The sequence below is a fragment of the Molossus molossus genome, unplaced genomic scaffold, assembly GCF_014108415.1.
Source record: "Molossus molossus isolate mMolMol1 unplaced genomic scaffold, mMolMol1.p scaffold_m16_p_17, whole genome shotgun sequence".
In the NCBI taxonomy this organism is placed as follows: domain Eukaryota; kingdom Metazoa; phylum Chordata; class Mammalia; order Chiroptera; family Molossidae; genus Molossus; species Molossus molossus.
This window is the reverse complement of record NW_023425352.1, coordinates 15,824,245-15,850,268: the sequence shown is the minus strand read 5'-3', so window position 1 is coordinate 15,850,268 and position 26,024 is coordinate 15,824,245. Positions and strand designations below refer to the sequence as shown.

At 48.2% G+C, this 26,024-nt stretch overlaps 1 protein-coding gene across 1 annotated transcript; it reads left to right on the top strand.

Moving 5' to 3' along the window:
• Window positions 1-10,538: 10,538 nt before the first annotated feature.
• DUSP5 (dual specificity phosphatase 5) lies at window positions 10,539-24,594 on the top strand. Its single transcript, XM_036265786.1, has 4 exons — window positions 10,539-11,097; window positions 15,582-15,730; window positions 20,141-20,360; window positions 23,076-24,594. Exons 1-4 carry the CDS (start codon window positions 10,719-10,721, stop codon window positions 23,480-23,482), a joined length of 1,155 nt encoding a protein of 384 aa, XP_036121679.1. The 5' UTR covers window positions 10,539-10,718; the 3' UTR covers window positions 23,483-24,594.
• The last annotated feature ends 1,430 nt before the right edge of the window (window positions 24,595-26,024 follow it).

Here is a 26,024-nt window from a genome sequence, read left to right as displayed (position 1 = left end):
AGATGAACTTCTCCTCCCGGGAGAGACACCTGGCTTCCTCTTTCCTCCCTCTTCTGTACTTCCTTCTATCCTGTCTCCTTCAGCTGCAGAGCCCTTCTTTCAGCCTGAGTAAATCCTCCCTGGCTTTCGGTTCTTATACTTTTTACCAGTCCATCCTGACTGTTGGGCCCTGGACCATCTCCCCTTCCCCGGATATGACCCAGCTCATTGAATCAATAACCCAAACAGCCGGATTTGCAGACTTTCTTCCCTTTCATGATTTCATGATTCAGATTCGGGTCTGTAACAAGCAGTCAGTAAGCCCCTGAGGCCAGGGATGAAGTCTTGGGCTTCTCTTGCCTCCCCACTCATCCCAGGGCTGAGCGGCATGGTGCCAGGACCTGAGTCCCCACTTGTCGTATTCACTGGACAAAACGTCATACTAGAGCCAGCTGTCAGCCAGGCTAGGAGCTATGGCTATAGGGACCTTAGGAGACGGTTTCTTGGTCAAGAAATGAGAGGAAAATATAAATAATCAAGTGTAACCTTGTACAGGGGCTATGTTGGTAACAGAGGAGAGAAAAGGGAGGGGTCAGCTCAAACTGGTAGGCTGCGCTCAAGGGGTGATACTTGTTGATTGTCTTGCTGTGTGACCCTAAAAAAGTCACTTAAACCTCTCTGAACGTGGGGGCCCCCATCTGTACTAGGCTCTCTTCACTGGGATGTAATAAGGTCAAATCAGTTATTCAGTAAACTTGCCTAACCAGGGGCATGCAGCAGGTGTTCAATAAATGTTTGCTCATGGAGAAGGCTCAGTCCAGGCTTGTAATAAATTGTCTAGGGCAGTGCTGGCAGTGTGTTGGCAGCCACAGAATCCATGCACTTCAGCGGGCCTGTTCAGATCGTTTGGGGGCTAGGTTGCTGGGTGCCCATTTCTTCCACCAAGGAGCAGCTTGCAGGGCCTCGAGTCCAGAGTCTGGAAGGCTATGCAGAAGGGCTGGAATCTACTGGGTGTGATACATGCTCACAAGGAGTCTACTCGTGAATCACATTCGCTCCCAGTGCAGTGAAGCAGTGGGATGGAATGTTGAAAATGCCTCCTTTTACATCCTTTCTCTGGGCATGCTGCAAACTCACTCGGTTCAGGCTGCAAATCATCCTGCCCTAACAGGGAGAACTGTGCACAAGGCCAGGAATGGAGGCTTCCGGGGGTGATGTCACCCACGGCTCAAGGAACGCCAAGGGCACCTGGCTGGGCTCTCCAGTTATTCGTCACCCCTGCAGTCAAGGCAGGCTCAGAGCGGGCCCATCCCTACAAGAGAAGCGGCACAAGGTTATGGCCAAGGTTATGGCCAATTTCCGGGCCTGTTAGGTATCTTTTGGTGCTCGGGGGTGGAGCAGGGGTTGCTAGCATCAAGTTTTGATTTAGAGCTGAGTGAATCCTTGGACACCGTCTAATTCAACTCCCTTCCCCTTTTGTAGAGGGGAAACGAGGCACAGAAAGATCAGGATATTTGCCCAAATTCACAGAGCTGTGCATGAGTTAAAAGCTAGCCGTGTGAATTTGTTAGGAAGATTAGAATATGGGTCTTCTGATTCCTGGGACACTGTTCTTGCTAAACTCCACAGGTGCAATAAGTCTTATCTGGGGTTACCTCTCAACCCACCTCTACCCACCATATACACCAGGCACTATAATATTGACAATAGAGCCGCTGTCTATTGGCTAAGTCCCTGAGTAAGCACCAGGCTAAATGTTTAGGATGTATTCTCTAATTTAAGCCTCTCAAAAACACCCGTGGGAGTGTTCTGCTACTCAGAGCGTGGTCTGTGGACCAGAAGTATCAGTATTACCTGAAAGCTGGTTGGAAACGCAGAGCCTCAGGCCCCAGAATGGGAATTTGCATTTCTACCAGCTCCTCAGACTTTATGTCCACTTTAAGGGTAAGGAAACAGACCCAGAGAGCGGAAGTGACTCTTGCAGTGCCCCTCAGCAGGTTGGGCGGCAGGGCTCTGGTGAAATCCTGGGCAAAGCTCTTGCTCTGAACTCCTGGGGTTTCGCAATGTTTCTCCACTAGTTCTAGTCCAGGGGAGAAAGGATTCTGGACACCTCCCTCCAACCAACCCAACCCCTGCCTGAGAGGCAAGGAAATTACTGATGAAAAAAATATCCCAAGCACTTCGCAAGGTATTTTCATGTGTATTCTTTTGTTTCTACTTGACATCTTATTAATCATGCCAACTTTTCTCAAGAGGATACTATAGCTCCGAAGAGTTAAGCCATGTGTCCAAGGCTACATGCTGGCTTTTGAGACTGGGTCTCGTCTCCTTCACTCCAGAAGTCATTACTGTTTTCCCAAGTACAGGATGGCAGCCTGGTGTCAGGAAAGACGACTGTAGGTGGCACACAGAGGAAAGCCTCCCACTGAATTGTCATATATTATTTATTTATTGTTTTGTTTTGTATTGAGGTATGATGGACATATAATGTAATTATTCAATATTTATATATACTGCAAAATGATCACCACATTAAGTTTAGTTACCATCCTTCATCATACAAAGTTACAAACCTTTTTTTCAGCAATGAGAACCTTTTATTTTATTTTATTTTATTTTATTTTATTTTATTTTATTTTGTTACGTGCCCCTAGTGGGAACCGAATCCGGGACTCTCTGGTCCACAGGCCGACACTCCAACCGCTGAGCCAAACCAGCCAGGGCGAGAAAATTTTATTTTTAATTTTTTTTCTTTATTGATTTTAGAGAGAGAGGAAGGGAGAGGGATAGAAACATCAATGAGAGAGAATATCGATTGGCTGCCTCCTGCATGCCCCCCATAGGAGATTTGGGCCCACAACCTGGGCATGTGCCCTGCCTGGGAATCGAACCCATGACCTCTTGGTGCATGGGTCGAACCTCAACCACTAAGCCACACCGGCCAGGCCTTCAATGAGAACTTTTAAGATTTATTTTTTTTGAACAGTCATGTATTTGGATTTTAACTACTAAAAATAGAATTAGATTATCAAACCCCAGACACTTGTCTAAGATAGAATAAAGGTGTTTTCTTTTGTCTTGTTAATGAGTTTTCATAAAGTCAATTTCAGGAATGATAGAGGAGGTAGCACTCATATATTGCAAAATCCATGAAGATGATAAAAAAACTGAAGTCTAGGAAACATCTCCACACACCACACTACACACAGAGATACAGTAAACAGAAAGGGCTCTACCCAGAGGCTGTTGACATTTCAAATATTGGTGGTTTTCTTCCCAAGGCCCTCCCATCCTCCTTGCCCCCAGGGCCTTAGTAGGAGCAAATACAATGCTCACTCAAGGGCACACACTTCCCATTTAAAAAAAAGAGCATCCAGCTGGGCCCAGTGTTGCTCAGTGGTTAAGCATAGACCCATGCAACAAGGGGTCGCTGGTTCAATTCCCGGTCAGGGCACATGCACAGGTTGTGGGCCCAATCCCTAGCGGGGGGCAGGAGGTGGCCAGTTAATGTTCTCTCTCATGTTTCTATTTCTCCCTCTCCCTTCCTCTCTCTCTAAAATCAATAAAGAGGGGGGGATCAAGCTGCTTATCTTTCTGGGCAGAATCTCTGAGGCTGGAGAGGTGACAAGCTTGCCCCTTCTAAACTCCTGTCATCCCCAGCCCACTTCCTGTAGATTTCAAGGATGCCCCCACCATCCAGACCAGACATGAAGTGCTGCATGGGGGAGGCTGGAACTGGAGATAAAATCCCCCTCCCATTCTTCAGGGGTAGCCTGTGGCTCCTCGATGAAGAGGAAAGAGTGGCATCTCTTTGCTTTCAAGTGTTTGGTCTCTTCTTTCTCTTCCTTTCTCCGACCTGTGCAAGGGCCCTTAATGGCCACTCTTTTTTGTAGGACCTTTGCACTTTGAGTAAATGGACATTCTTTCCTGTACCCCACTTTCATCCAGGGACCACAAGTAAAGAATTTTGGCAAATAAAAAGTTTTCTAGGCCCTGGCTGGTTTGGCTCAGCGGTTACAGTGTTGGCCCGCGAACCAGAGAGGCCCGGGTTTGGTTCCTGCTAAGGGCATGTGCCTCGGTTGCAGTTTGTCCCCGACCCTCCCTGGTTGGGGTCATGTGGGTGGCAACCACTCGATGTCTCTCTCTCTCTCTCTCTTTCTCTCTCTTCCTCAAGATAAATGCAAAAAATGTCCTCGGGTGAGGTTAAAAAAAAGTTTTCTAGGAGTCTAGAAAACAGGGAGGCAAGGAACCAGGACTGTTATCTCAGCAAAGAGAAGGTGGGAGAAGGACAAGATGAGTACCTTCAAATCTTAAGAAGGTCTAGATTTATACGGTGTTTCTCCAGACTTGGAGAAAAGGGTAGAAAATACAAAGAAGTCGGCTTCAGCTATGTGACCTGGTAAAAATGGGGGCAACAGGACTGACAACATAGGCTGGTTGTGAGGATTAAGTGAAGGGCTCAAGAAATACCTGACCTGTCATAAAAACCTCAGGATATGCTTGTTGCCTTTTTTGGCCTCATTCAGAAATGTCTCATGAGGCAGGAAGCTCCTTCTCTGGAACATTTCAAGATCGAATTATAGTTCCTCACTGCCAAGACTGCTTCGTTGACACCGTAACTTTTCATAAAGAAAAATATTGGCCCATACGGAGTACTCACCATGCTCCAGGCATGCAGACTAGGGCTTTATAAAAATAATATTTCTTCTTGCCCGGCCGGTGTGGCTCAGTGGTTGAGCATCGACCCATGCACCAAGAGGTCGCCAGTTCCATTCCTGGTCAGGGCACATGCCCAGGTTGTGGGCCCAATCCCCAGTTGGGGGCATGCAAGAGGAAGCCAATTATGTTTCTCTCTTTTCCTCTCCCTAAAAATCAATAAAGAAAATTAAAAAAAAAATTTTTTTTCTTTATTAATTGAGAGTGAGAGGGAGAGAGATAGAAACATCAATGAGAGAGAACATCGATTGGCCGCCTCCTGCATGCCCCCACTGGGGATTTGGCCCACAACCTGGGCATGTGCCCTGACCAGGAATTGAACTGGCGACCTCTTGGTGCATGGGTTGATGCTCAACCAGTGAGCCACACCAGCTGGGCCAGACTAGGGTTTCTCAGAGGTACTTCATTAATCTTCTCATCAGCCAGGTAGGTACTACTATTACCCACCCCTCTTTTGTTCAGATGAGAGAATTGTGGCTTAGAGAACTGAAGTCATTTGCCCAAGGTCACACAATCAGTAATGGCAGACCAGGGACTTAAACCTCAGGATGTCACCCTCCAAAGTCCTTACCCTTAGCACTGGAGGGGTTATTTATGAAATCTAAATGCCTCTCCCAGGCTCGCCTTTTCTAATACGTCAGCCGTATCGATCTCTCTTCTTTAAAATCCCTTCAGCTCTCAATATCAAAACCATCAGATGTAGCACTTATTGTGAGAACACTTCTTGTCTCACTTACCTTACTGTAAGTGGGTCTGGGGATTTTTGCTCTTTAAATATCCCCTTATACTCAGCAGGCTTTCAGAAGAACAATTCATAGGCTTTTAATAATTTTTCCTTTGACTGCCAGCTGGACTAGACAGTAAGTCACTGCCTCTCCCCTGCCTGTCTACCCCCATCTTGCTTTCCTGTGCCATTAGAAAGCAGTCTTTTCTTGACTGGAACAAATACTACAGCGAATTCAACTAGCTAACATTTACTGAATTCTAGTACGGACCAGGAACTGTTCTAAGTACTTTATGTGCATTGACTCAAGGAATCCTGACAGTACCTAGGAGCTAAGTTCTATTTTCACTCCCACTTTGCAGAAGAGGAAACTGAATGGTTTGATGAGTAAATGAGCAAATGCTTTGCTGATGAATAATACTGTTAACAATAACAACCACACAAATACCTACTGTTTGCATCATGCAATACGGCTTTATGTACATGATGTCATTGTCACTCACCACCAGCAGACAGGCCCTGATGTCCCCATGTTATAGAAGAGGCAACCACGGCTCTAGGAGGCTGCATGATTCTCACAGTCACACAGCAAGTGCTGTCTGTACCCGAGTGAACACTGTATTAGCTCTATTCTAAGACCCTGGGGGCAAGGGAGATGGGAGATCAGTAGGGACAAAAACACAGATATACACAAAAGGCATACTATAAGTATTAGGGAAATGAATAAACTCTGAAAATAGCAGAGACTGGTCAGGAATCCAAATCTTTGACTCCTAGTTCAGTTCCTTTACCCAAGATGATGGGAAGCAAATCTTGAATCCAGACCTTGATTTGAGATCTTTTTGTTTTTTTGGTACGTGCCCCTAGCAGGAATCGAACCCAGGACTCTCTGGTCCGCAGGCTGACGCTCCAACTGCTGAGCCAAACTGGCCAGACTGATCTGAGATATTAAACCAGAGCAAGCAGCATTCTTTTTGACAAAAGCATCATTTTCACTTCTCTGTATTTTCTACATTTTCAACAATGAGCACATGCTATTTTCATAGTCAGAAACACGCAAGCCAATAAAGAGAGGAAGCAAAATGTATCCTCTGAGAGAGTTGCAACTGGCAGAAGGTCCTTGGGGTAGCCTCTGGACCATCCTCACAGGCCACCTAGCCCTCCCTTTTGGTCATATGTGAGAAGCAGGTTTAGGGAGGAAACCCAGTGGCTCCCACTGAGGTTGTGATGAGCAGAGATAGACACAGGAGTTCCCAGGTCTGTGAAACTCTTTGACATTGGAAGCTGAATGCTGTGTGTGCAGTTTTTGAAGGAGCAGACCCACAACTTTTTAAAAGGGAGCATTCATGACCCTCCAAAGGGTAAGAGCTCCCACTCACAATAATGAACCAGGGCCTGAGGGTTAATAATCTTCTTGTCTCTCTCTGGGGATAACTGGCAGGGGGGACATAATGACAGAGATCAAGGTTCTACCTCATGGACTCACAGTGTTAATTGAAATTCTGCTTTTTTCCCTGAACCCACCCTCACCCCCATTCTAAAGCAGTAGGGAGACAGGCATGATTATTTACACAATTCCAGCCTCAGACACCCTCTTGTTTCTCCTAGGCCTGTGGCCAATGAACTGTAGTTCCTGATCCTGGGGTCTATGCATACAGAGGGTCCTATGGCCTCCTTATCCGGGGTCTAAGGCCCTGATTTATGCCACAGCCACCTCTCTTCCCAGGCACTTCCTAAAGAGTCAGCCACTCTCAAGTCTTAGCAAGCACTGAATCGCATTCCACCAACATTAAGCTTCTACCATATGCTAGGTGCTTTGATGGAGTCACAGATGGTGGGATAAGTTCTGAGAATGACCTGGGAGCCTGCAGGCTAATGACAGAACAGATCATACTCAGGCATCAGGTTGGGGGAGGGGAACTCTCAGGAGGCCGGGGATTAAGTGGTGGCTTCTTGGAGGTACAGCAGTAGCTCTGGAGCTGGCGTGTGAAGGTGAAGAAGGATCCCTATGTAAAGAAATGGGGGAGGCATTCAAGTCTGTAGAAAGGGTGGAGGAAGCAAAATCCTGGCAAGTTTAGGAAACAGGCAGCTCGGTGTGACCCAAAGGAGCTGGGGGAGGGGAGGCAGGCAAAGGAAGGAAGAAGAGAAACAAGGTTAGAGGTAGGTTATGACTAATTGGCCAGAACAAGGACCTTGGTGTTCCACTAAAGAATTTGCGTTTTATCAGACAGTGTGTGCGTAGGCTGTCATTGAAGGTTTTTCAGTAGAGCAGGTGGACTCTATGCTCAGATCTATGCTTAGAAAGATCATATTGCAGAAGATGAGAGTGAGGAGAGAGCTTTGAGATTGGGAAACAGAGACCAGTGTGGGGGATAATAGGGCCCTTTAACTATGGACAGGACCAGCTACATAATTTGTGGGGTCCAGCATATAAGGAAAATGCAGGGTCCCTTGTCCCAAAAAGTATTAGGAATTAGTGACAGATTAGGAAAGAGTGACAGAGCATTAAGCCAAGCCTGGGGTCCTTCTAAGTATGAGGTCCTGTGCAGCTGTACAGATCACTCACTCACAGAGCAGCACCTCCAACTACGCGACTGGAAAGGGCAGGTCAGAAGGCAGATCTGGAGGGCAGAGTCCTGGGACCTGGTAATCTACTGGATATGGGAAGTGAGGGAGCAATCCAGCTGACAGATGACCTTCCTGTACTGGTTATCAGGCCACCCCACTGCTTACTGAGCACCCCCTTGGGTGGTCCATGATGAACTCTAACTTACTAATATGTCTAAATGTCACCCCCTGCCTTTTCCTCCTCCTGCTACCCACCGGGCCTGTTCCTGTGGGGGGCGGGGGAGGGGTCCCTATCTAAAGGTGTCACCATGTACCCGGGGGGGGGGGTCCCTATCTAAAGGTGTCACCATGTACCCAGTCACCCCAGTTAAAAATTCTGGGTCACCCTCTACTCCTCTCTCTCTATCCCATCCCTTTGGAAATTTACTTCCTAAATGTTTCTCCCATCTGTGTGGCCTTTGCAGTTGCTGCTATCACTGCCAAGTTCCGGCAGGCCGTTATCAGCTCAGGCCTGGATTACCCACAAAGCCTCTGTCTCTCTGACTCTGGTCTGGACCCCACCCCCACTCTCAAATAAAACATCCATCCTCCACAGTGCTGCCTCAGAGAGGTCCACAAATGTTCACCTGACTAAGTCACCAAGTAAGACCCCTCACCTGAGCCAAAGAATAAAATAAAAATGCCTTAAATGGCACACAAGGCCCCCAGTCACCTGACCCTGCTTAATTTTCTAATAAATGCCAGTAGTGCCTTACTCTCCCCCACACCTCTAGCACATACCATGCTGGGTGTTTTTTTCTTTACTTCAAGCAGTTTCCTGTACTTGGAATGCCCTCCACTCTCCTCCTCCGTGGCCTGGCTAACCTCAATTCATTCTTCTAAGTTTGCCTCAGCTCTCCACTGCTCTGGGAGGCTTTCTCCAGCACCCCACCTCACCCTACCCCCACCACACACAGTATGGATGGTCTTCCATACTGACTAAAGGAACTTAAAGAGCCCTGGGGCTGGGCCAGGCCTCCTCTCTGGGCTGGTGGCAGCTGGAGCAGATAAGAGTCCTGCAAGCCTTGGTGTCCAGCACCCAATCCAGACTGCCCATGTAGGTGCTCCACACCCGTGTGCTGTGAGCTCAGATGTCTGGGGGTGGGTGGCACTGGTGACACTGCAGAGGAGCAGATTTCAGGGAAGGCTGGCATAGATAACCCCCCAGAGAAAGAAAACCCCCACACCACATCTTCATTAAGACCCCCCTGGCGGTGAGGACAGCGCCCCTGACTGAACGCAGCCGTGACCCAGAGGCAATGCCTGCTAGCTGGTGTCCAGTTTGATTGCATGTGATCTAGAATTTGATTTCTGCTTCCTTCTAAAACCCTCATTCCCCTTTATCAGCAGTAGACTAGCCCCTCTAGTGGATGCAGGCTGTTTTCCACTAAGCAGCCCCCCCAACTCCAGCCAACAGTAAATTGATTGGTCATGAACATGGGGTCGGACACGTTTCTCTCACAGGTGTCCCTGCAGCTAGCAGAACCCTGGCTCAAAGCTGACCCTCAATAAATACTTGAATGGGTGAATCGTGTCCAGTTCCCCAAGACTGAGAATGGGAAGCCTGAAGCTGCTGGGTACTGGTGGGAGCAGACAGTCTGGGATTATACTTGATCCACAGATAATCCCCCGGATCCAGAAGCCACCTGGACAGCTGGCTGGACTGAGCTCCGTCAACGGATATTATGCTGATGCTGTAGTTGATTTCAGGACAAGTTTTCCAGAGGCCAGAAAAGGGCTCCTCAAAAAACAATTATTCTAATTATCACTGGAGTGTGACAGAGAAAAGGACGGTCAATCTTTTGAGGACAGAATCCATTTGGAAAGATTAATTGCTGGTTCTTCTCTCTCCATTTTTTACTTGTCTGTGCTTTATTATGGAAAATTACAGACATACAGAAAAGTGGAGAAACAGTGTCATAAACACCAGGTACCCATAACAGAGCTTCGATGATACCCCCACGAGCCCGACCTCAACCCATCTGTAAACCCCACCCCTCGAAGCAAATCCCAACAGCACCTCGTTTCACGCGTCAAGACTAGTAAGGCTCAGAATTCATTTCTGATTCCTCGGGGGGCACCGGCCAAAGGCCCCCCCTTGCGCTGCCCAGAGCGGTGCCTGGCACGGCCCCCAGCAGGTTCCGAACCTACGTCTATGAAACTCAAAATACGATTGCGCGGCACCGGCCCGGCCTCCTCCGCTTCCTCCTCTTCCCGTACAGCGTGGGTCACTTCGGCCTCGTGGCGTTCCTGACACCCCACCGGCAGTCCCGGGTGATGCGCGAGTGAGTCTCTCAGCGCCAAGCCGCAGAGAGCACCAGGGAGGAGCCTTCCACTTCCTCTTTCTACCGCTGACTAACCCCCGGCGCCCTCCCCGCGCGTCCGGCTCCCGGGGGCGGGGCCACAGCCCAAGGGGCGGGGCCACGCCCATATTCGGCCTTATATGGGCAGTCACGTCACAGGTCTCACACTCCACTTAAGACGCGGCGCAGCCGGCGGAATCCCCGGCTTCTGGGGCGGCGAGTGGCAGGGCCGGGCGCCGAGCGTGCAGGGCGAGGAAGAAGAGTTGAGCAACCGCTCCGGCTTCGAGCTCAGTCGGCCGGCCGCAGCCCCGCGGGCCGCCCTCCTGTACCTCGCCAGCGGGCACCCTGGCCGTGGGCACCTGCGCGGCGCGGGGCCGCTGGGCGGCGGCATGAAGGTCACGTCGCTCGACGGGCGCCAGCTGCGCAAGATGCTCCGCAAGGAGGCGGCGGCGCGCTGCGTGGTGCTGGACTGTCGGCCCTACCTGGCCTTCGCCGCCTCCAGCGTGCGCGGCTCGCTCAACGTCAACCTCAACTCGGTGGTGCTGCGGCGGGCCCGTGGCGGCGCGGTGTCGGCGCGTTACGTGCTGCCCGACGAGGCGGCGCGCGCGCGGCTGCTGCAGGAGGGCGGCGGCGGCGTGGCGGCCGTGGTCGTGCTGGACCAGGGCAGCCGCCACTGGCAGAAGCTGCGAGAGGAGAGCGCTGCGCGCGTCGTGCTCACCTCGCTGCTCGCCTGCCTGCCCGCCGGCCCGCGGGTCTACTTCCTCAAAGGTGAGCGCGTCGGGGGGACGGCCCGGGGCCCTGGGGTCCCCTCCTCACGCAGGGCGCCCTGATCAGCCCTGCAGCCCGGGAAGTCTCCACCTGCCAGAGTCTGCACGCTGGGGCTTGACGCGAGCCGGGGTGGGCACTGCCGGTGTTAGCGCTTCCCTCTCCCCACTCTCGTTCCTCGAAAGCGCTTGACAGCTTGTCCGCCGTGGTGGGTGAGGTGGTTACGCAGCCGGGGGCGCTGCTTCTCAGTAGCGTGGGGGCAATGGACGGGGCGCGGGCCCCGGTTCCTGGTGCGAGCTTCGCTGGTCTCGCCGGGACCTGGGCTCTGAGCCTTCCTGATAGACATATCTGGCGGAATCAGCAGCTCGGACACCCCCAGGAGCCTGGCGCCGTGGTGTCCTCATTCCTCCCTCCTGGGCAATTAACATACTTTAGGCTGTGTCTTCACCGACCCCTCTTGCCTTTTTGACCCTGGCCAGTCCCTCCCTTTCCTTTTCTTTTCATTTTATTGCTTTTTATTGTTTACCTCCGGCCTCCCTTTTGCCCCTCCCAGGCTTTTCTCTAGCTTAATTTGGAGCTAACAGCCTTCCCACCCTTTCACCTCCTCTCTCCCTCGCCTGGGATCATCCTGGGGCCTGAGCCAGGTCGGGCGGCTGGCGAGCCAGGACCTAGGAGAGGTGCCACAGGGTGGTGGTGGAGGGGATTCTGTTGCATTTGGTTTGAGACACCAGAAGCTGTGCCACCAGTCAGCCCGTTACACCTGCTGGGGAGATGACTTCGACTTCCGGTGGTGGGTGGGTGATTAAACGACAGAGCATCGATTTCTGGGTCATTTCCTATAACTGCTCCCTCCCGCTTTCTATTTGAGTCCTTTTTGGCCTCAAATGTGTGGAAGACCTAGCCCTAAGTACACAGTTGAGGTCTCAGTCCAGGCCACGCCCCAAAGCCCTGCCGACCCTGATGCCAGACCTGGAGATGTAACGTGATGTGGTTCAGAACTCTCATGCAGGGAGCTAAGGGTGAGGGCCCTGTTTTCCAACCTTGCGGTTTGGGGAATTTCACACAACTCCAAGCCAGGAGATTCCTGTGGCACTGGGACGGCTCCCACCTCCATTAGCACCTCTAGCAGACCATCCCCCTTTCGTTCCTGTTAGGGAGATGGCAGAGGCAGATGATGATAATCTTCCTTTTCCACCCAGCCTCAGCCCCCAGGCTATGGATGGATGCCCTCCAAACATGCAAAGGTTTCACACACGGCTCCTGATTTCTCTTCCTGATGTGATTTTTGTCTCCTGTTAGCAGTGAGTGCAGGAAAAGCTTCCGCCTCCCCAGTAGCATGAAAGATACATTCCAAGAAACCCCTCCTGGTCCTTCCTCTGCCCCCCCCCCCCTCAATGAAGGCCATACTGACAGTTTAGAGGTTATTGCCGCAGGAAGTAGGCAGCTCTGTAGACTTACATCTCAGGAAAATTAATGTTTAAATTTATTTTTAATGAGAGTAACATACATAAGTAAAAACTGAACAGCACAAAGGCTGTGCAATGAACAGTGGGTCTTCTGACACCCTTAAAACCCAGTTCCACTCAACAGAGACAACCATCAGCTATTTTTTGTTCATCTTTCAAGTTAATTTTTCATGATTTTTAAAAATAAAATGATTTTGTGTATTTCCTGCCCCTGCCTCTTTTCACCCAACTAGATCTTGAGAGATTTGTTTGTATCATAGCATACATGTCTGGTTCACCTTTTTACCTAGTCTTCTGGTGATAGCCAATAGGTTGCTGCCAGCCTCATTATGTGAAACAGTGTGGTAGAATATATTTTTATCCACTTGCTTCTGCATGGGCACTATCAGTAAATTTGGAGACTTGCCAGGTCAAAAATTATGTATATTTTAAATTTCAGTAAAAATTGCTTCATACTCCCCCTTATAACACTACTAAAATTTAAGTTATTGCTAAAGAAAATTTTTATTTCTTTACCTAACTGATGTCCACATATGAGTTCAGGTTTAATCTAGTGGCACCTCAGATTTTGGCGTGGGGGGGCATGGATATGCCTTTTGCATCTCTTAATCTTCCCTACCCCAGAAGAGACTTCCACATTCCATCATGAGCTGACTACCGAATGGCCTTGTTGGTGATTATTTATATACAGTGTCTGTGCCCTTCCCTCTACTTCCCTGGTAATGCGATGGGGATCGAACACAGAATCACTCTGAAGAGGGTTGAAGCAGCCAAAAGAATTGCCAAGGCTTTCAAGTGAGGCACCAGAGAGGAATGTTCTGTCTCTCCACGCCTCTGATGGGAGTGGGTGAAAGACAGAGACCATCTAATCTGGAGGACTCCTCCTGACCCTAGCTTGAAGAGGCAGGGCCCTGTTTATCTGTCCCTCAGCTACACTGAGACTCATTGTCTGCCTCTCTTATTTTGTCAACAGGCAGTCAGGACCCAGCCTACGCCCGCACCTCCTTTCTGTCCTCCTGGCAGCCAACTCTTAAGTGCTCTATTTAAAGCCAAGAGATGGGGTGGCCTGTGTAGGCTTTTCTTTCCCAAGCCTTGTCCTGAAGTTTGGGAGGGCCTGGGCCACTCTTAATCCAGATTCCCATCCCAGATCACTCATTTTGTCTCCTGGAACCCAAAACATTGAGGCACAGGCATAGGAAGTGATAAACTAACTTCCTCTTCCAAGGAAGCTCTGTGTATAAGTCTGGCTTCTCTCTTTTTTCTTAGGAGAGAAGGGGACCAGGAGCTATGGTTGTGGGGAGGGCTACACTAAGCCATGAATACCTACCTCCATCACCCTGTGGCATGGCTTCTTGTCACTGTGACTAGGAACATGGTCATTGTGCAGGACCAGAAGCTCATCTGGGGTGGCCCAGTGGGCTCTTTGTTGGAGTGACTACAGGGGAGATTTGGATATACTAAATGGGGTCCAGGGCAGTTCCAGCAAACAGAGAAGAAGCAGTAATGGCAAGATGACTCATTCCAGGAATTGGCTGTAGCTTTTGGGAGGGAGCTGGAGATTGCCATGTAATCCATTAACCATGTGTGTACTTCAGGGGTTTTAAAAAGCCACCATGTGCTCCACTGTGGGGCTATCAGAACACCAAAAGACAAAAGAAAAAGGGAGGCTTTTGGAAAATACGTGGCCTCAGAATGCATATTTTTAATTGATGATTTTTCTGGGCCAGAAGAAGGCAGAAGATGGTTTTCTGGGGGCTCTAGGAATTGCCTTTAGGTCTCTTTGGATGGGAAGCAAAGGGTTCCCCCCCCCCCAGCAAGGCTGACCTGTTCACCCAGCGGCCCTCAGCGTTCTGAGGCTTCAGAGACCAGGTTGTACTTGTTTCTTCCACCCCGAGTGTACTGAGCCTGAGAAGTCTTATTTGTATACATATACTCACATTTCTGTGACTTGGTTAGAGGTACGTTTTTTGCCTTACGCGATCTATTTGGAGAAGTTTAAATGTAATATTAAGAACTTTTACAGAATCATACCTGTTAGTACAGCAGTTGACTTACCAGTTTGAGAGCATGTTGGGGACAGAAAGGTCAGGAGGGAAGGGTAATAAGGAAATATAAAGGGAGGGTAGGTGTTAATCAAGGGGACCGTTTTTATTTATGGGGACTGAGCGTTAAGTTCAGAAGGCCCCATTCCTCCAGTTTGGTTTGGAAGGCAATAACCTAGATTGATTACTCTAAATTGAACCTATGGAGGGAATTGTCAGCAGTGTTCTTAGCACCTTGGGAGTGAGAAAGGGCAGGGATGTTTTATTGCCCTGAGTTTAACCCTCATACTAGCCCCCCATTCCTTTATGAATGGAGGGGGTTTCCTCTATAATCCAGTTTAGAGCTGATGAAACAGACCAGTTTAGGAGTCTCTTCTGGAAAATTAATGAAATTCTGCATAATCACACCTGCATTTTAGATAAACAAGAGAGAAAATAGCTTTTGTTTTCTGGAGGGATTTGGTTAATATTTGCCAGATGTCAGATATATTTCCTTTCACAGTTTAAGCTGCTTCTGATAGACACAAAAAGTTAATCATTGCCTTCTGACATGTAGCTTTTTAGAAGAGAGAGTGAATGTGTGTGTGTATCCTAATAAATTTAATTTTAAATATAACATTAAAGCTATTAGTTGGTTTGGCTCATTTAAAACAAATTTTTTTTTCCTTTTTTATTGATTTTAGAGAGAGAGAGGGAAACATTGATGAGATTGGCTGCCTTCTGCATGCCCCCCGCTGGGGATTTGGCCCACAACCCGGGCATGAGCCCTGACCGGGAATCAAACCGGCAACCTCTTGGTGCATGGGTCGACGCTCAGCCACTGAACCACACTGGCCGGGCTGGCTCATATTTTTATATGACCAAAATCTATATTAGCCTAATATTTTGACTCTTCTACACTCAGGGTATTGATTGTGGGCATTTTCTGACAGCCTGAGAAATCAATGCTTACGTCCGTCTTACTTGTTTTTGCTTTTAGGGGGATATGAGACTTTCTATTCCGAATATCCTGATTGTTGTGTGGACATAAAACCCATTTCACAAGAGAAGATTGAAACTGAGAGAGCCCTCATCAGCCAGTGTGGGAAACCAGTGCCCAGCATCAGCTACAGGCCAGCTTATGACCAGGTACGTGGTGTGGAAGTGCTGTCGCGGCTCCTGGCCCCAGTTCTTTCCTCGGTACCCTGACTTTTCCTCTCTCTACTCAGCAATCCTGGCTGCTTGTTTTGTGGATCAGGGTTTTGGCAGAGCCCCCTAGCTTTAGAGAGCTTCAGTTGCTTGCCAACTTGAGTTTCCATCCAAGAGTAAATGGGCTTCCTTCCCGCAAACAAGCTGACAAGAGCAAACGAGCCACAGGATACTTGACAGTTTCTGGAGAAAAGAGGAAGTGAACAATGTATTATTATTAGCTGGACTGCAAGGTGCAGAAAAGCTTCGATATACTGATTTAGGTTTCCCTGAAGATGTTTCAGAGTTGACTTTCAGGCTTCCTGTGTTGATCTTCTTTGTAATTGTTCATGCTCTGCAGTCTCTGCACACAAACCCAGTACCTGCCAAAGTGTGTCTTACTGGTATTTTTAACTGAAATGATATGGGGGTAGAAGGAGAGTTATAGAGACTACACCTAGGATAGCCAAGCAGGCTCGTCTAAGGGTTTCTGATGCTTATAATTCCATAAATTCTGGAACCAGAGGAGATCAAGAGATAATAGATGATTACATGTTTCTGCAAAAGTATGGAGTTTTTCTTTTTCTTCAGAAATGTACTTTGAGCTCGGCTGGTGTGGTCTAGTGGTTGAGCATCGGCCCATGCACCAAGAAGTTGCCGGTTCGATTCCCAGTCAGGGCACATGCCCAGGTTGTGGGCCAAATCCCCAGTGGGGGGCATGCAGGAGGCGGCCAATCAATGTTCTCTCTCATCGATGTGTCTATCTCTCTCCTTCTCCCTTCCTCTCTCTCTAAAATCAATAAGGAAAAAAAAAATTTTAACAATTGTACTTCGTGACAACTCAATAAAGTAAGCATAAAGAAGGGTGAGAAAAAGGGAGGCAAGGACCCAAATCTGGCAGAAACCAGAAATCAAAACCCAACTTCTCACTTTACAGAGGGAGGAACTGGTTTGTGGCTAGTGAGATGATGGATTTGCCAAGAATCCTGCAGCTTGGGTCCATGGCAGCACCAGGCCCAGAGCCCCTTCTCTTAACTCCCCTTTCTGGTTCTTTTCAGGACCTTATTCCGTTTCCCACACACCTTTTTTTTTTTATTATTGATTTTTTATAGAGAGAGAAGAAGGGAGAGAGATCGAAACATCCATGTGAGAGAGAAACATCAATTGGCTGCTCCCCTGCACTGGGGATCGAGCCCGAAACCCAGGCATGAGCCCTGACCAGGAATCAAACCAGGACTTCTCAGTCCATGGGACTACACTCAATCCACTGAGCCACACCAGCTGGGCCCCACGTACCTTCTTTTGGAAAAGGGCTATTCTCTACTAGGCACCTGACTTGGTGGGAGGATCTTTTCAAATCCCCGCCCCCACCCACCCACCCAAGTAAGAACATGTCCAAAATCATAGGAAGGAGGATTTCTAGATGCTGCCTAACATGCCCACTGCCTGCCATGAGCAGAGCTGTGCCCTGAGGATAAATTCCAAGTAAAGCCAGGTGACCTTTTCTTTGAATGGGATTGTTGGTTAGGAAGCCTATTTGCTTGGCGAGGTGCCAGGATTTTTATTTTGTTTGTTTTCCTTTATTAAAAATATATTCTATGATGAACCCTCAGCTTACAAGCCATGGGCATCCGGCTTAGCTAGATTTCAGCTAGATTTCTATTTTTGTTTGTTGTTTGGGTTGTGTTTTCCCCCTTGTTTCTCAGAAAATGAAAGAGAAACAAGAATTGGCAAGATGTTGTAAAAACGCTACAAACCTTTGGCCAAGGGACAACCTGGGAGGCCCTGCTATGTCTCAGGGTTCATCTGGGGAACCCCCTAGCGCAGCTTTTTAGCAGCCAGGCGAGGTCGTGTTAACCTTTGGGGTTTCTGTAGTCCCTTGGTCTCTTCCTCTTAAGTCTAAACAGAAGATTCAGAAAAGGAAAGAAACATGGTTTCAGGGGTGTGTTGGGCTGAGCGCCAGAAGAAATTGGATGGGATCCCAAGCCTGGTGTGTCAGCGTTTTCCAAGCACTGAAGTGAGGATGAGATCTCCATAGGTACATCTAACTAAACTGTTAAGCCCAGGGGCCAGCCACAGTAAATCCTAATAAAAATAGTGGTTGGTACTATTACTACCATTTGCAAAATTCTCAATAACTGCAGTTGTCAACCTTTTCATCTCATGGCACACATAAACTAATTACTGAAATTTTATGGCACACCAAAAATTATATTTTTGCTGATCTGACAAAAAAGCAGGTATAATTTTGATTGATTTAACAACAACAACAAAAATAATAATAATAATTATCTACCCTTTTTACTTCAAAGTGACTCTTAAAAAAATTAGGTGCCACCCTGGCCAATATGGCTCAGTTGGTTCGGCATCATCCTATGCACCAAAACATTGCTGGTTCAATTCCTGGTCAGGGGTACATGCCCGGGGTTAGGCTTGATCCCCGATAAGGAGTGTGCAGGAGGCAGCCTGTTGATTAGTATCAATGTTTAGTATCACTCTCACATCAATGTTTCTCTCGCCCTCTCCCTTCCTTTCTCTAAAAATCAATAAACTATTCTTTAAAATAAAAAAAATCAGGTGCCTGTACTTGTATATAAGGATTTCTGGTACCAAGAATTAACCAAACAGATGCAACCTTATTATGCAATGTTACCAATAAGATGCATCTCTATTACGTGACCTGTATATTTATGGTTCAAGACAGGGCATTCACACCAGACGACTGTTGTTGCGTTGGCTGTTGTCATTTTTTAATTTGACAGTCTAAGGGAAAAGAGGTCAGTGCCCTGACTAAATATTCAGGTATTGCATGTTTTAAAAATTCTTGCACCACATCTGTTGAAAATCACTGCTCTATAACTTTCTTCCAAGTGACCAAACTGGTCTTTGCTTAAACACTTGACTTCTCAGGAAAGAAAAAGCAAACACCACATGCAGAGTAATGTGAGAGTTGCCTGCTTGCTGGCCCTTGTCCCATGCTCCTTTTCCTATTATGGGTCTGGCAGCATTTCCATTCTACTCTTATTCCAGGACAGGAAATGAAAACACAGGAAGCGGATGGATGATATGGAAAAGGCTCCCAAAGACACAGCCACTGTCCCTCCAGCTCATTGTTTCCCTCTAAATCTCTAGGGCTCCCATTATCCAACTATCACTGGCTTGGCTTCTTCTCTTCTCTTTTCTCTTCTCTTCTCTTCTCTTCTCTTCTCTTCTCTTCTCTTCCTCTTCCTCTTCCTCTTCCTCTTCCTCTTTCTCTTTCTCTTTCTCTTTCTCTTTCTCTTTCTCTTTCTCTTTCTCTTTCTCTTTTTTTCACACTGAGAGTGTTTATTTATCTATGTGCCCAGGAGGTTGGCCCCTAAACTTAACTATCCAGCAGGGAGTCTTGGCTCTCCCAGCTGTGGCTGGGTGCAAAAATGGGTCCTGGAGCCCTTGTCTAGGGCAGTGGAACCCAGGGACCAGAGGTAGGGTGCCCCTGAGCCAGCAGCTGACAACAGCAGCAGAAGGGGGAAAGGAGGTAGGAGTTCTGGAAATGTTATAACTGCCAGAGTCTGGCAGCTAGAAGTTCTTTTGAACCCCACCTCAGGGTAGGTGGTCTCTTGCTCCAGTGGGTTCCTCCTTAACTAGAAACCTGGTGTGTAGGTGGTCTCCCAAAAGGAGGAGGATGTAAGAATCTCTCACCAAAACCTGCTCCACATGAAGAAGATCAGGGGTGGGGGAAACCCCTCAGCTCATGGCCTAACAGCTTTTCTCTGTCTGAAGATTCTGAGTAGATAGCGGGTATTTTCACTTCTAAGAAGGATACTTTTTAGAGTGCGAAGGGACACATGTTAACATCTCTGAAATTTGATGCATCTCATGATCAACAGTGTCCTGGGTTTGATGAAATACACTACATAAAACATCAGGACTGTAAGGGGGGAGCTCACCTTGTTGAGCCCTTTCCCAGTCTAGCTAGAAAGAAACCAAGACTGCTCCAAGTTGAAGGGCTTTCCCCGGAGCTCTCAGGTCCACTAGAACTTAAACACACATGTCACCATCCCCCCCATCACACCCACTGCTTCTCTTCCTCATCAGCACAGGAAGCTGCTGGCATTTCCCACCTCCTCGAGATGGGTAAGAAAATGAAAATCTTTGCCGTGTGGGCTTTGCCGTCATTGAGTCACCTGCAGTGATGTAGGGTAGAGTCTGCCAGGATGGAGGCTTCACCCACACTCTTGGTTGAGAGCTGCCTTGGCTGTGAACTCTCTCTACCTGGAAACCAGGAAGGGAACCTCCTACCTTAAAACAAATAGGTCAGGGTTGTTTTGTTTCCTCTCTCAAGTGAGCAGGCTAATCCAACATATCCTGCTTGTCCTTTGCCCCTGCTTCCAGGGAGGCCCAGTTGAAATCCTTCCATTCCTCTACCTTGGAAGTGCCTACCATGCATCCAAGTGCGAGTTCCTTGCCAACCTGCACATCACGGCCCTGCTGAATGTCTCGCGGCGGACCTCCGAGGCCTGTACGAGCCACCTGCACTACAAATGGATCCCCGTGGAAGATAGCCACACGGCTGACATTAGCTCCCACTTTCAAGAAGCAATAGACTTCATTGGTAGGTTCAGCCATTTCCCCTCAGTTGTCCTGGGTGCCTTGTAGGGACACAAGTTCTTGGATTTTGATATACTGATGACGGCTACCTTCACGGAGAAGAAAAGTGTCTTCTGTATTCAGCCACCAAGAGTTGGAGGCAAGAAAGGATGCAGCCACCTAGAAGGCATAGGGGACGATTTGAGTTGCTATTAATAACAGCTTTAATTTGCAAGATAAATTAATACAATTTTATGGTAATACTGTCGCTCTTGCTACCGTTTCTTGCTGGGCGGGAAGCACAGCATGTCCGTGCGAAATCTCCACGCAAGGGAAGCAGGGGAGAGAAAGAATCATCCTGTTTCTACGTAGGTTGGGATATTTTTAAAAGCAAACAGACGGACTGAGAGAGCACCACTTACGCACTAAGCCCCAAGGGCCGCGGCAGCTTTCCACAGTTTTTAGCAAACTGCTTTGGGGGCAATTTGTTTTGCATTTCCAGCTAATTTTGGATTAAAGATAGCACTTGACTCAAGCTCCATGCTTTGTGCACAGAAAAGTTGGCATCTTTGGCATCCTTTCTCTATTCCGTGAGTCAGTTACCATTTACTCCGTTGGGTAGGCCTGGTAACCTCTGTTCCCTTCGGCCTTGGGTTTCCAGCTCCTCAGTGGAGCTTGATTGTTCTCCCATTTGACATCTTCTCTTTCTCCCAGTCCCTCTCCCTAAAGGCTGGGTTGACTTTTTTCTGTCTCAAAATTTGCAAGCACCACTCCCCAATCTTGTAGTCTTGCCTTCCTTTCCAGAGTCCTTCTTTCCCTTGAACATGCATAGTTGTAGCTGAGATGTGATTTTCCTGTATCGTTCTAGAGGGGAAAAGGTAGGTGTCAGGCACAGCAATAATTACTTAGTGCAGCTAGCAATTAAAGGGCCCCCTTCAGCCATATGATGGCCCTCTCTGCACATACAATTTCTGCTCCATGGGAAACCGTCCAGAAAATCACCAGAGTTAAAAGGCCAAGTTTGTCCTCCTTGTCCCCTGAACCTCTCCGCTGAGATGGCTCCTTTGGAGTCTCAGAGAGGCAGCCTAAATGATAGGTTCAGGTTGGGAAAGCCTTGACTTGTTCCCCCAGTCCCTGGGAATGCCTTGCCCTTCTCAGCCTGATAGCTACTCAGTGAGGTCATGAAATCCACCCCCATCTATTTCTCAGAAGGCTCCTTCCCCATCCTGTATGTGTATTGTATCCGTTTACACACAAACACACCCACCCACAGCATTTTGAAAGCACAGAATGCGTTTCCCCAGTCTCCTTGCCCTTCTGATGGAAGGAGGGACTGAGTCTGAGCCATGCCCTGACCCCTTCCAAGGGGAATGCCACAGGAGGGCCATGTGGAAGACAAGCCCTGAGGGGTAGAGTGGGATCCAGAAGCAATGCATTCTAGGCCTTTTGCTGTTTTGGATGTGACATTGGGCCTATTAAAAGCTAGCCTACAAGGAGGCCAACAGGAGCAAAGGAAAATGAGAGTCATGACCCTGTAATCCTAGGAAGTTGGGGTGCCCGTCGAACTAATTTACAGGGCCTTTTTTTCTTTGAGTCAGAGACTGAAATTGGGGTACCTCTAATAGGCTATACTGGGGTATCCTTAGAGAAACTTCAGGGTTCCTCCCTGACTCCTCAAAAACTTGATCTTTTAGATCTTGCAGATTCATTTGCAAACTCCTTGAACGTGAGGTGAGAGGTGGTTAAAAGGACTGATTTTTTATTATTTGCCCTTCACAATCTTAAATGTTTTTGCATACTGTGGCTTTGCATAGTGCCACGTACATCTAACTTCCTGTGATGTAATTGTTTCTTTAGTAGCAAGAGAAGGACTTGGAAAGACTATACTTTTTGTGGTTTTTATTTTCATTTGATGTGTTTATAATATGTTTAACCTTTTACCCCTTTCTATTTTTAACAGTTGTAGCTCTTTTGGGGGCAGGAATGGAATAGAAAAGGAGGGCACCCTCCCTTTTGTCATATTGAGCTAAAGAATGCTAACTGATGGTGATAGCTTTATAGCAATGACTCCCATTGTGCAAGATGGAATTTGCAAAAAGCCATTTATATCCGTCTAGTAAGCGTCACTTAGCCAGGGCTATAATTAGTGGCTATTCACTATGTATTGTATGTTTGGTAGTGGGAACCCTGGGAGCTGAGCCAAGCATCCCCGCTCTGGTACATCCAGACAAGGTGCCTGGGGAGGCCGGAAGGCATCTATCACGATGGGGATGAGATCATCACCATTACATTCAGACCCCGAGAGGCAGAAGTTGCTTCTCTAAGTCAGTCCTTGAGCCTGGGACCCTCTCAGAAAAAAATGTATATAACTGGTGAAAACTTACATGCAAAATTCAAGGCTTTTCCAGTACCCTCTTATAACCCATCAATGTTAAGATGGCATCCCCAGGACGGGATTTCTCCAGGTCTAGAATCTTCAGTAGTAGAATCTGTGCAAGTGTCCTGGAGCACTGGGAAGCAGCTCTAGGTATTCAAAGGTCATACATGGCGAAAGACATTGGTGGGACCACAGAAGCTCTGTCCTCATCAGTGGGGGTTAAAGACGGGCAGAAGTAGGACCACAGCTTTGAGCAGGCATGACAGTTTGAGAACTAGGTCATTTCTGTGTTTAATTCTTGTGTTTGGCATTGCCTTTGGGTTCTAATCCCAACTCACTCCCACTGTCTTCTCTTCTTTCCAGACTGTGTCAGGGAAAAGGGAGGCAAGATCCTGGTCCACTGTGAGGCTGGGATCTCCCGTTCACCTACCATCTGCATGGCTTACCTCATGAAGACCAGGCAGTTTCGCCTGAAGGACGCCTTCGATTATGTCAAGCAGAGGAGGAGTGTGGTCTCGCCCAACTTTGGCTTCATGGGCCAGCTCCTGCAGTATGAATCTGAGATCCTGCCTTCCACGCCCACCCCCCAGGCTCCCTCCTGCCAAGGGGAGGCAGCCAGCTCTTCGTTCATAGCCCATTTGCAGACACTGAGCCCTGACATGCAGGGTTCCTACTGCACATTTCCTACCTCGGTGCTGGCGCCAGTGCCCACCCACTCAACGGTCTCAGAGCTCAGCAGGAGCCCCATGGCCGCAGCCACATCCTGCTAAAACTGGATGGGGGAACCCACCCAGCCTCAAGAACAACTGTGATTTTGTTTTTTAAACTCGTGGACATTTCATATCTGTGCAATACTGAAGACCCCCTCTGTCCCTGCTGCCCCAGTGGGATAGTGAGGGGTTACCAGGCTTGCAAACAAACTTCAGACTGACCTCGGGGATAGGTTCTTGGGACCGAAGGAAGGCCAAGCCATTATGAGAGCACAGCCTGTGCTGACTACTGTACTTCCAGAGCCCCTGCCCTCTCAGGACTGCCCAGTCCTAGCACCTCAAAGTTCGCCTTTTCATTCCAAGCGTAAGGCAATAAACACCTGCAGCAAATGGGAGAAAGCAGTTGCTAGACCGTGAGAAAAGGCAGTTAAGAAGCCAACTCCTTCTGAAGGAAGCACAATTTCCACCTTACTTTTTTAACTTTAGCAGTTTCTGTCTCTGTCTCTGTTGCTTCAGGGAATAAGCTGATCATCTAGTCAGGAAAGTAATCCTACTGGGTTTGTAGGGACCCAATATATATGCTGATTTGAACCCTCATATCTTTTTGAGGTTCTCTCTTGTGTCCCATGGAAGTGGTTTGATGAAGTCGTGAGATGTTGACACTTCTGGGTTGCCTTTTCACTGTGGGTTGTTCCCTAACTTTGGACTTTGGCATGACTCTTACTCATACTTGAACCTTTCTTGTTGCAAGAGTTGTCAAAGCAACTCTTGTATCATTTTGAAGAGAGTTCTTTAGACCATAGACCAAAAATCACCTGTTGGAGGTGGTGGCAGTGGGTGCCAGGAGAAAAGGGGCACCTATTGTCTGGGTTAGTGTCACAGGCATGGTCTTTTCCCCAGCTTGCTGTCTTATATGTGCTTGTCTTGTCTCTTGTGACACTTGTTTTTTTCCTACCCCTGGAGGTTGTCCTCAAGCTGTTGACTTCTAGGATGTGCAGATTTCGCAGTGTGGTACTATTTTTTTTTTTTTGTCTATAGGTTATTTCTCCAGGGGAAAAGGCAATAATTTCCTAAAATCCATACGAATGTGAAGAAAAGCAGTATGTTACTGGTTGTTGTTGTCATTGTTTTTTTTATAGTGTAAAATAAAAATAGTAAAAAGAAATAAAGCACTTGTCCATGTCGGTGAATTGGGGTAAGGGAGGGGTAAATACCTTTAGGGGAACCAGCCTGCTTCACTGGGATTTATTTCCAGAGGAACTCTTAAGGTAATGGTGGAGGGTTGCAGCTGTAGACATGAGGCTGTGCATCTGCTCGTGAGCTAGGGCTCTTAACAATACAGAATAGAATGCTTTCCCACCGAGAGGCTTCCCTAAACTTACTTTTTTTTTTTAATCCTCACCCGAGGACATTTTTCAATATTTTGTTCAGATAGTGGGAAGGGGAGAGAGAGAAAGAAACATTGACGTGAAAGGGACACATCGAGTGGCTGCCAACCACACAACCCAACTAGGGCTGGGGACAAACCGCAACCGAGGTACGTGCCCCTAGCGGGAACCGAACCCGGGACTCTGGACTGCAGGCCTACGCTCTAACCTCTAAGCCAAACCGGCCAGGATGGACCGCAGACTCTTCATCTATAAAATGACCAAACAGCTAGATGATGCCACAAGTCTCTTAAATCTCGAGGCCCTGGATTCCAGCAAACTTGAGCACCATGCTTGTGGTCAGCCTCCTTCCAGTGCCTGGCACATGACAGACACTCAAAAGTTGGGAAAATGGCCAAAGGACTGAAAAGTGAACTGGGTGAAGGTTCACCTTAAGTGCCTGCCTCCCCACCCCCCTACCCCTTTTTACCCTTGGAACTAATTCTTCCAGATAATTTCCTCAAGTTCCTAGGTCAATCCCTCAGTTTGTGGGTATAAATCCAAGGTTGCACTGACTTGCCTCCTGAGTAATTTCCTCTGTGTTGATGTGCCTCCTCTCGAGTCTAGCTGTTGGGCCTGTTTCTTAATCAGAAGGAACCAGGAACTGGCTGGGATTTATGCCACCCCAGTGAGTTGGTGCCTGACATGGGGATTCCAACTATACCCCTAGATTCTGGAGTGTCCAAAGGGGCCTCCAGCTCGCCTAGCAGGCACCATGTCAACAAATACCAAGATGGCAGCCGGGCCCAGGGTAGCCCAGCTCTTTCTGAACAGCCCACCTCAAAGGCTTTGCCTGAAGCCTTGCTCTCTACATGCCTTTCCTATCCAGTTTCCTTGGAAAGCCCTCAGATAAGAATGCCATTCAGACTGAGGAGACTATTTCTCTGAGCCCATGCCCCTTATCTGCATAATCCAAGCAAGGCTTCCATGGGAGGAAAGTGGACTGAAGAACACTAGACAGGGAGAGGGAGGTCCTGGGTTCTAGCCCTCAGATACCCCTAGCTCCAGGACTTTGGAGCTAATCTCCAACCTCTCTGGACCAAAGTTCTCCATCGCTTGCTCTAGCTGATGCTTGAAGGCCCTCCTTGGTTTCATATCTCTGAGCCTGTGCTCAGCGTTGGGACATGTCCGGGAAGCCTGCCCATTGTTCGGGCCTGTCCAGGTGCTGAGTGATG

Bases quoted from the DNA above. Each gene is read 5' to 3' on its own strand.
- DUSP5 (XM_036265786.1), top strand. From the start codon at position 10,719: ATGAAGGTCACGTCGCTCGACGGGCGCCAGCTGCGCAAGATGCTCCGC. The intron at 11,098-15,581 runs GTGAGCGCGTCG...TTTTGCTTTTAG, and splicing joins GCGGGTCTACTTCCTCAAAG to GGGGATATGAGACTTTCTAT. The intron at 20,361-23,075 runs GTAGGTTCAGCC...TCTTCTTTCCAG, and splicing joins AGAAGCAATAGACTTCATTG to ACTGTGTCAGGGAAAAGGGA.